Source organism: Cebus imitator, unplaced genomic scaffold (assembly GCF_001604975.1).
Source record: "Cebus imitator isolate Cc_AM_T3 unplaced genomic scaffold, Cebus_imitator-1.0 Scaffold385, whole genome shotgun sequence".
NCBI lineage: Eukaryota > Metazoa > Chordata > Mammalia > Primates > Cebidae > Cebus > Cebus imitator.
This window is the reverse complement of record NW_016107700.1, coordinates 437,999-448,881: the sequence shown is the minus strand read 5'-3', so window position 1 is coordinate 448,881 and position 10,883 is coordinate 437,999. Positions and strand designations below refer to the sequence as shown.

Below are 10,883 nucleotides of genomic sequence, written 5' to 3'. Positions count from 1 at the left end.
CATTTAGTTTTTAGTTCAAACAAGCTCTCACTTTGAATAAACATATAGATCACATCTGAATTCACATACATTTTTTTCCTTTTTATAAGTATACATCAAAACGACATACAGAAAAACCACTTAATTTGACAAAAAGGCAGCATTAATGAAATGAACAAAAAATAACCAGTTTATTTACTGGAAAAAGTTATGCATTACACCATATTCAGTTGGTAACATAAACCAAGATATAAGAATCAATATATTGGCTTCTGGTTATTTTCTTAGCACTGGAGTGCCTTTTCCAACCATTAAGTGCATGATCAGATTACACAAATACAAGCACATATCATGTGGATTCTCCCATGAGACATTATTCACTTAGGATTGTCTACAATAAAAAAATTTTAAAGTACAAGCAATAATAAATTCATAAGAATTTTTTGAATTTAAAATAAATGCATGTGTCTTTGAGAACATCTCTTTTGAAATTGATATTTTTAAAAATAACAAGAAAAAAGTTTCTTAGATCAGTCTTTTAGTCATGTTTTCATATGGTATTTATCAGTAGGTGGAAACACTTCACATCATTTAACCCCAAAAGGCATAATAATAAAACTGCAATTAAATGTAGGAACAGTTGAGTCATTATAACAATAATACAGTGTACAAATCAGGGTTGCCCACACAATACACATGTTAACACTGGAAAGAAATACAATATCAGAATCATGGATGGTTCATCACGTAAGTATAATCATGCAAATAAAAACACTGAGTAGATTATAAAAATGCCATAAGTGATTTCCAAATAATAGTTGTTTGACTCTCATAGTCAAACCATTGAGCTTAAACATTTTGTGGGAATGTTAAAATGATGTATTTCCTCTAAGATTGGCTGCACAAATCATACCTATGAACCCAATGATTCATTCTGTATCTCCATGGTCTATCATTGAATAGTTATTTTTAAATAAAATGATATTTCCCCTTCCTTTATAGTTCTCTCATCTTTGTTTTAAAATGACTTTTTAAAAAGAAAAACATATTTACACTAAGAAGCACCAGATTTACTTCTCGGTGTTTTCATTAGAGAACAATGATCGAAGAGTAGTTCTGAAAAAAAAAGAGTGAAAAATGTGTTCTCAACGACTGTTCTACAGCAATTAAACTCCAATCACAGGAATAATCTGGCTCAGCAGCTTATCCAGGCTTCAGTTTAAATAGGGAAAATTTTAAATAATTCAAGAAGTAAGGGATAGAAATACAGTGAGGATTAGAGCCATGCATTTCAGTATGGAAAGGAGACTAGATACAGATTAAAATCTCCTTACATTCCTAATGGACAGAAGATCACAGAGAAATGAGACTTCTATAGCGTTCATCTTATGAATATGGGAAAGCTTACATGATGTGAAATAACACATGCAAACATTTTACACTGCATATTTCTATGCACTCTCGCCCTTACACTAAAGGCAGTCAATCGCTCTTCTTAAGTAGAATATTATTTCTGGAAAATTATCCGTTGGGAAACATGTCCTAATACTAAATATCTCTTTCAATTACACTTTGAATAATAAGGACTAAAGACACGTCTACATGAAATCTTTCAGGTAACATAATAGGATGTGGTTAGGGCCGGGCGCGGTGGCTCACGCCTGCAATCCTACCACTTTGGGAGGCCTAGGTGGGTGGATCACCTGAGGTCAGTAGTTCAAGACCAGCCTGGCCATCATGGTGAAACCCCATCTTTAATTAAAAAAAAAAAAAAAAAGAATAGGATCAGGTTACAAATGCAACACAGCAGGGACTATGGCAATTAAGTTGGCACATAAATAAAGAAGAACTTAATTTTTGACACAACTTACCTGGGGGCACTATCACAGACAATAGAAAAGGTCACTCGGGAGCTAGATTGATCTTGTAGTTCCATAGAAGTTGATTTTAAGGTAAAAAAGTACTTGTCAATATCAGCACTGATCACGCTGTCATAACCTATCATAACTCCAGTTCAACAGCTTTTTGAAGAATTATGTTCCCTTTACTTGAAAACATATTCTTGTAGATTTTTTGCAGCCTTAAATACAAGGATTACTTAAAATCACTCTAGTTTATAAACAAACAAAAAACTGGAGGGCAAACTTTTTTAAAATTGTGAACTTTATCGTATAAATTTCCTTCAAATTTAGCCCTACTTCCTACCTACCATATCAATGTATTTGTGGCAGTCTGGGGTTGAACCAGCACAGTTCCTTACTGGAGATCCACCAGCTTCTCCTGATGTCTCTGAGGGACAGATTGTAACTTTTGGCTGATTATGACAATTACACATAAAATTGACACTCATCCCAGAAGAAAAGATATTTCATTTCTTCCTTTGCATGTTTTGTAATCTCCATTTGAGACATGCAGAGAACTTTATTTAATACAGAATATTCAGAAATCTCTACATTCTTAGGTTACTGGACCAATGGTTCATGCTTGTTTCAAACAGAAGAACTTAATCTGCACAAGGATATTTTCCAAAGCACAAAAAAGCAAATGTTGTATATTGAAGATCCTTTTAAATAAAGACAAAATCTGAAAGGTGTTTGCCCCCACTAAGGGATTGCATACCTTCTATTTTTGAAGTATTCCTGAGGACATTGTTTTTTAGACTCTGATAATTGAAGTTTTTTAGTAAAAGTACTATATTCTGAATAATTTTAAAGATACCATGAAATATAGCTGGAAGAAAAAATAACACCAACAATCCTTTTTTTTCCAACCAATATCTTGGAAAAATTAAGATTGCTATCCTATTTTCAAATATAAAATATTTTACGATTAACCAGTAAAACTTTAATGTATTTTAAAACTTAAAAGAATCACAGAATTATGAGCTCCCAGAACTGAAATGCATTCCCCTATATTGCCACTTAATACTTACTAGACCATCAATATTCAATTTTTAAAAAACAAATATTCCTTATGATGATCAATTTCCATGTAATTTTTCAGTGTTAAAAATCTCTTCCCTAGAGTTAATATACATCCTTCACACTGAAGACTTTCTTATTCTAGACTTAGAACAATATCTATAGCTGATATCTATCATTTGTTAAATATTCTTTTCTTGAAGACCACTATTGTACCTCCTCTTCATTAGACTAAGGCATAATTTCTAAATAGGTCTTTTCTTATTTAACAACTTTCCTATTTCTCAAGGTTCTCCAAATTCCTTTTATTAGAATCCAGAATTGGATAAATGAATGGGATCTAATGGATTATGTGTGGACTGGAAAGATTAAGCCAAGCTCCTTTATGCCACTCAGCACTCAAGCCAAAGACAATTTATTGCTGCTGCTTCTTATTTTTTGCTTAAGGAAAATCCTCAGTAGAAAAGCATTTCTCCATACTATTCTTTTCAATATTGTAATTGTGCTTACTTTTAAAAAAAACTACCTGTTTACTTTGCTAACTACTTTTACTAGTTAGCTTTGGTCTTGGCTCACTGCATTTGCAATAATAAGCCAGTATTTTTAGTGTATTACGGTTGTTTTTTCTCTCTAAGTATGTCTTCAATTAGTCTTACTGAGGTTTATTATTTTTGGTTCTCACTAGTTCTTCCACTTTTCAAGTTCCTTTTGAATTCCTGATATTTTTACAGACACTGATTTTTATCAACACTACACATATTGATTCATTTTAAATGCCTATAAATAAATATAGATATGGCTCAGTTTATGCTAAATGATGCCACAGTGTAAATACATGGTATTCTCTCTTACTGCTTAGGGACTATCGCTTAACTTTGTGCTGAAAATGAGAAATTTATTTCCAAGTTTCTACAACTTCTTGGCAAAGATTCACTAAAATTAATATTTTCATAGAATTAGTATTTCAGAACAAGCCTTTCCCACTCTATGAAGATAAAGAACTGAAATGAAACTAGTTTGTAATAGACATAATAATACACCTTGTATTGGAAGAAATAAATGTTTTGTATGTGACCCGGCTTCTCATGGGGTCCTAAATCCAGAGTTAGGGATAAAGAATGCAAATACAGCATCGCAGACTGGCAGTACTGCCTGGTCATTCACACACAGACAGTACTTCCTGCTGACCTCCCAGTCCCACCCAACCAAACCAATGAGGCCATACAGGAACATGTTCTGAGGTACTTTTTAAAACGGCATATTTTTCCCTCAGGCACAAACAGTTTTTATTAAAAGTCAGCTTAGCAGCTATGCCACTTCTCAGGTCCAAATACATGATGCTTGAGAAAGGGGGAAACATAAAAAAAAGAAAAAGTGAGGGCAGGGGTAAACTTGCTTTCATTGATCTCTGATACAATCCACAGTCTCACTAACTGGTACCAGGCAGATACAACACCAGTGAAATGAAGACAGTGTTTAGGAACGGCAAGGCCATGCAGGTAGAAAAGAGCGGAAGTCAGGCTGCTGTGGTTAGGACTTCATGTAGAATTATTTTGTTTCTGTTTCTGTACTTTCACCCGAATCCCTATTTTGGTGAAGATTTCAAACTCTTTACTCCAAACCGTTGCATTATAAATGACACTGTGGAAAACAGCACTCATATAAAGAACACAAAGCGTCCTGGTTGCTTTGGTAATAGCGACCACTACTTAATAGGCGTATATGACTGACGAAAGCTCCTGCAATGTGCTTTACGACTTACCAGTGGGTTTCTGATGGACCACTCCATTTGTGTGCCACCCATGTCCGCTCAATGAGCTGAGTGGCTCCTGGATCTTTTTCTCAATGCCCTACACTGGTAACTGTCCTTTGTGTTAACAGCGAGGGTCATTTTTGTGTTGAAGAGAAGTTGCAGATGTCTTGACATGAAAAGGTCAAATCCTTATGGTTTTAATTAAGTTAAGGCTACCTGACAAAGACAAGGAATCAGGGCTAGGAGCAGTTGTGTGAGCAGCACTTACTTGATGGTTAAGGAGCCCAAGAGTGTTAGACCTTTCAGCTCTGTTAGCTGTTTTCCTTGTTTGTCAGATAATGTGCAAAACAAATTTTGCTATGAAAATCCACTGCCTTAAATCAAGTCATAAAAGTTACCCAGCAGAATCTGTAAATGAACTAGGAACATGTATTATCTCAAGATAATAGAATGTTTGTAGGCACCTGAGTGTTTGTCAAAAGTAGACAATGAGCTAAGGTTTATTATCTATTGGTTTTTTTTTTTTTTTTTGGCAAGGAAGATTTGTTATGAAAAAACCTAACACCAACAAAACATACAACTTTAATCAAACACTTTGAACACTCTCTGGGTAAATTAATTAATCAAAGGCTATCTTACATCTAGGTATGTATATATTTTCCCATTTGTACTTGATACCTTTTATCAGGAAAGACTCATAGTAGGACCCTGATTATAGGAGAAGTAAAAAAAATTCTGGTAATTAAATAAACACACCATGTTTTTTCCCCTTCAAGTTATAGAGCCTTCTTTAACGTTGTCACACACATACACACATACAAAGGAGCAGCACCAGTACATCTACTCAACTGCAATGAAAAAGTAAAATTAAAGATGCCATCAAAACTTGAATAAGTCAATAAATCATAACATAGTCTCTTCCTTAGATTTACTTAGTAATGTCCAGTGAAGAACTCTAGTTAAAAATACAAAAGCAAACCCCAGCAGTTAATGATTAGAAAATAAGTGCATAAACAATACCAGTGTAGCAGCAAAATACAGTTACTGTTAACATTCTGATGCACCTCATTTATCATTTTGTGCAAGAAAAATGACCACAGTCTGGCCAATTCCAGATTTCAAACTAAATTCAAACTCATACTTAATTGAGCAAATATCTGAAAATAAATGAATTAAATTCACCTCAGAGAAATTATTTTTATAGACATAAATCATGTAGCAAATAAAGTACAAAATAAATATCAATGACAAAAATATTGGAATCAACTTCCCTAGCTGAATTTGGAGTGTGAGGAAAGATGATATTACAATATATGTATTTTACACATCTTAGGTCTCTCTTATGCTATCGAGGTAAAGCCAGCCATCTGACACATGTCTCCTGTTTCTTTTTTTTTTTTTTTATTTAAATAAACTGTAGCCATTTAATGGCAGAAGTTTATCTGAGACTCAGAGAAACCACAAAATGTTTTATCACATCAGGGTCTGTGCTTCGTGTTCTTCTTCTCAACTTTCTCTTGTCTTCCAAAGCAATGGACAGTAATCCAATTGTACATCTAACAGCCAAGAAGAAAACACCCGCTGGATCTTGGGCAGTATCCTGTGTGTGGCTACAAAACTTCCTCCCCAGATGTCCGTCCACAGGAGATGAAGACTAGGGGTGGGGAGGCGTGGAGAGACAGTGGAGAGGGGCACACTGGGAGCTGGAATGTGGCTGCTCCTCAGGGAGAGCTGTGTCAGGACTGGAAAGGAGAAATAAGCACATCAGCAAGAAACATATTTCAAAGGGCCAGGCACAGTGGTAGGGGTTAGATGAGTTATTTTTGCTTATTTAAGAACATGAACAGAAATATTGCGTGGTAAATGGTTTCCATCTAAAGCATGCCAAGATAATGGTGGTTTTTCAAAGCAAGGCATAAAAAAGAAAAATGAAATGTAGTAAGGAAATGATATATGAACTCTTCCCCTAAAGTCACTCTTTTATTTTTTTCTTTATTTTCGTGCCTCCAGCATTTTACAGACGTTCAATTTTTGCAGTCTTGTTCTCCTAGGTCTCTGTGTTAGCTGTAAAATTTCATGAGATCAGTTCTTTTCAAACTTTAATATACATTCAAATTACCTGGGGGTCTCGGCATAAAGGGCAGATTTGGATTCATTAGGTGTGAGGTGGGACCTGAGACTCTACATTTTTAATGAGCTCCCAGTGATGCCAATGGTGATGGTAGGTTGACCAAGGCTTTGGAGTTTGGAGGATTCTACAGTTATCTGGTAAATCTAGATTCACTAGGATAAATAATTTGCCTGTGGAAGTCTGATTTGCTCTAAGGATTCCGCCTGCCTGCTCGAGCTTGGAGGTATAAAAAAGAGTTTATATTTCACTTATTTTTTTTGAGATGGAGTCCCACTGTGTTGCCCAGGCTGGAGTGCAGTGGCTCCATCTTGGCTCACTGCAACCTCTGCGCCTCCCGAGTTCAAACTATTCTCCTGCCTCAGCCTCCCAAGTAGCTGGGATTATAGGCATGTACCACCACGCCCAACCAACTTTTGTATTTTTAGTAGCGATGGAGTTTTGCCATGTTGGCCAGACTAGTCTGAAACTCCTGACCTCAGGTGATCCACCCACCTCGGCCTCCCAACATGCTGGAATTAACAGGCGTGAGCCACTGCACCTAGCCTAACATTTCATATTTGTTAATAAGTATATAATGTAGCTTTCCAAACCACCGCTTATGATAGCCTCTAGTTTAAATGAACTTGTGCTCAGGCCTATCAATGCCTGGATGAATAATCTTGAAGAATAAAGAAGCAAAGTCATTGAGTTTCCTAGGGTAAAAGGACAAAACACATTTGGGTTTGGGCCTTTTAAAATGTAGCTGGCAGTGGGGGAATCACAACATGCGGATTTTTTTTTTTTTTTTTTTAAGAAAAGATGAGTATTTTTCTAAAACTCTATTATTTTCCCTTAAACTATGAAAGTCAGTACTATATATAATTCATTTCTGCCAGGAGTGATGTTTGAGAGAACAATTCAAGGATCATTATTATTATTTAAGTATACCTTTATAAAGCTAATATTATTGTTGGAGTCATTAAAATTAGTATTAAACTTTTTTTTTTTTTTTGGACAGAGTCTCACTCTGTTGCCAGGCTGGAGTGCAAGTGCTCGATGTCGGCTCACTGCAACCTCCGCCTCCTGGGTTCAAGTGATTCTGCTGCCTCAGCCTCCCAAGTAGCTGGGACTACAGACGTGCGTCACTACATCCAGCTAATTTTTGTATTTTTAGTAGAGATAGGGTTTCACCATGTTGGCTAGGATGGTCTCTATCTCTTTACCTTGTGATTCGCCCTCCTCAGCTTCCCAAAGTGCTGGGATTACAGGCATGAGCCATTGTGCCCAGCCTAAACAGATAATTCTTATCTTTGGTACTGAAATCATCCTTTATCTGTATCTCTTACATTTTAATACAAAATTGTAATTATGTAAAATATCTGATTGGCTTGAGGTTATTCTTACTTCCCAAACTCTTTGAACTGCTGTAAATTTAATTTAAAAGAAGATTTCCTGTTCTGTACTAAGACAATCAGTGATAAAATTAATTTTTCCTACCTATTTTTATATTTTATTTTTATTTTTTGAGATGGAGTCTCACTCTGTCGCCAGGCTGGAGTGCAGTGGCATGATCTTGGCTCACTGCAACCTCCGCCTCCCGGGTTCAAGAGATTTTTCTGCCTCAGTCTCTTGAGTAGCTGGGACTACAGGCATGTGCTACCATGCCCGGCTAATTTTTGTACTTTTAATAGAGACAGGGTTTCACCATATTGGCCACGCTGGTCTCAAACTCCTGACCTCGCGATTCACCTGCCTCGGCCTACCAAAGTGCTGGGATTACAGGTATGAGACACCGCACCAGGTCTTTCCTACCTATTTTTAAAATGTGGTAGGTAAACATGGGAGAACTGGAGCTTCAACAAAATGCCTAAGAAAACAGTGCATAGTTTCATTTGTAAATGTTTTGATATAGAGTCTTGCTCTGTCCCCCAGGCAGGAGTACAGTGATACAGTTTTGGTTTACTGCAACCTCCACCTTCTGGGTTCAAGCAATTCTCCTGCCTTAGCCTCCTGAGTAGCTGGGATTACAGGTGTGCACCACCGCACCCAGCTAAATTTTTGTATTTTTAGTAGAGACAGGGTTTCATCATGTTGGTCAGGCTGGTCTCAAACTCCTGACCTCAAGTGATCCGCCCACCTTGGCCTTCCAAAGTGCTGGGATTACACACGTGACCCACTGTGCCCAGCCTCCTTTGTAAATTAGAAAATAAGAAAATCTTTTAAAAAGAAAACAGAAAATAATGTATGGCAAGATTCACCCTTGAGCCTCCAAGCAGAGTTTGTTGGCCCCATGAAACAGCAGGTCAGACTTTCCCATAGAACTAACAGTTTCTTTCTGTAAATCTGCATAACTTAGAATGAATTTCTTCTTTCTTTTTTAATATGTTTTATTTCTTCTTTTTACTTTATTAATTATTTTCTGAGACAGAGTTTTGCTCCTGTTGCCCAGGCTGGAGTGCAATGGCATGATCTCGGCTCACTACAACCTCCGCCTCCCGGGTTCAAGTGATTCTCTTGCCTCAGCCTCCTGAGTAGCTGGGATTACAGGTGACTGCCACCATGCCCGGCTAATTTTTGTATTTTTAGTAGAGACGGGGTTTCTCCATGCTGGTCAGGCTGGTCTCAAACTCCCAACCTCAGGTGATCCACCCACCTCGGCCTCCCAAAGTGCTGGGATTACAGGCGCAAGCCACCGCAACCAGCCTACTTTATTTTAGTATGGAACACTTCACTAATTTGTGTGTCATCCTTGTGCAGAGGGTCATGTTAATCTCTGTATTGTTCCAATTTTACTATATGTGCTGCCGAAGTGAGCACGATAACTAATTTCTTTTTTAATTTAATTTAATTTTTTTTAAAAAAGACGGGGTTTCACCAAGTTGGTCAGGCTGGTCTTGAACTCCTGACCTCCAGTGATCTGCCCACCTTGGCCTCCAAAGTGCTTGGATTACAGGCGTGAGCCACTGTGTCTGGCCGAGAACTAATTTCTTTTTAGGGAACTAAGCATATTATAAAATGTGATTTATGGCAAGTAATGCAGAATAGTAACATTATACAAGAAAGATGGCCAGGCGTGGTAGCTCATGCCTGTACCCTAGTACTTTGGGAGGCTGAGGCAGGTAGATCACTTGAGGTCAGGAGTTTGAGACCAGCCTGGCCAACACGGTGAAACCTCATCTCTACTAAAAATACAAAAAATAAAAATACAAAAAATTAGCCACGCGTGGTGGTGGGAGCCTATAATCCCAGCTACTTGGGAGGCTGAGACAGGAGAATTGCTTGAACCCAGGAGGTGGAGGTTTCAGTGAGCCGAGATCACACCATTGCACTCCAGCCTAGGAGATAGAGTGAGACTCTGTCTCAAAAAAAAAAAAAATAAAAATAAAAGAAAAGAAAAAGAAAGATATGAGGTTGGGTTTTTTCCTTTCTTTTTTCTTCTTTTTTTTAAAGCCGAATCTCACTCTGTCACTCAGACTATAGTGCAGTGCCTCGATCTCAGCTCACTGCAACCTCTGCCTCCTGGATTCAAGTAATTCTAGTGCCTCAGCCTCCTGAGTAGCTGGGATTATAGGCCCACGCCACCACACCTGGCTAATTTTTGTATTTTTAGTAGAGACAGGGTTTTGCCATGTTGCCCAGGCTGGTCTCCAACTCCTGACCCCAAGTGATCAGCCTGCCTAAACTTCCCAAAATGCTGGGATTACAGGCATGAGCCACCATGTCCGACCAAGAAAGACATGTTTTTGAAGACCTTATGTAATCCAATACTCACTTTGATAAAAGAAGACAAATATTTCTGCTTGACTAGCTGAAGTATGTAGTAACAGCTTAAATACGGGTTACAATGGCCGGGTGTGGTGGCTTACGCCTGTAATCCCAGCACTTTGGGAGGCCGAAGCAGGCGGATCACGAAGTCAAGAGATCGAGACCATCCTGGCCAACATGGTGAAACCCTGTCTCTACTTAAAATACAAAAATTAGCCAGGCGTGGTGGCACGTGCCCGTAGTCCCAGCTACTTGGGAAGCTGAGGCAGAAGAATCACTTGAACCCAGGAGGCGGAGGTTGCAGTGAGCTGAGATTGTTCCAGCCAGGTGACAGAGCAAGACTCGGTCTCAAAAA

General features: G+C 37.8%; 1 protein-coding gene and 1 non-coding gene across 8 annotated transcripts in view; both read right to left on the bottom strand.

Annotated features, from left to right (window-relative positions):
* Positions 1 to 146: 146 nt before the first annotated feature.
* Positions 147 to 10,883, bottom strand: part of BICD1 (BICD cargo adaptor 1) — a 288,717-nt gene continuing 277,980 nt past the window's right edge. For 5 of the 7 annotated variants that reach the window (XM_037731164.1, XM_017507902.2, XM_037731165.1 and 2 more), the window contains one exon: positions 5,123 to 6,395. In XM_037731164.1, the coding sequence (XP_037587092.1) occupies positions 6,308 to 6,395 (88 nt within the window). In that variant the 3' untranslated portion in view covers positions 5,123 to 6,307. Of the gene's footprint in view, positions 1,611 to 1,765; positions 6,396 to 10,883 lie in introns of those variants that run through there. The other 2 variants (XR_005196772.1, XM_017507901.2) reach the window with 2 other exon arrangements.
* Positions 9,476 to 9,580, bottom strand: LOC119468141. The gene has a single exon (XR_005196782.1). It is a non-coding gene; the product is annotated as a U6 spliceosomal RNA (small nuclear RNA).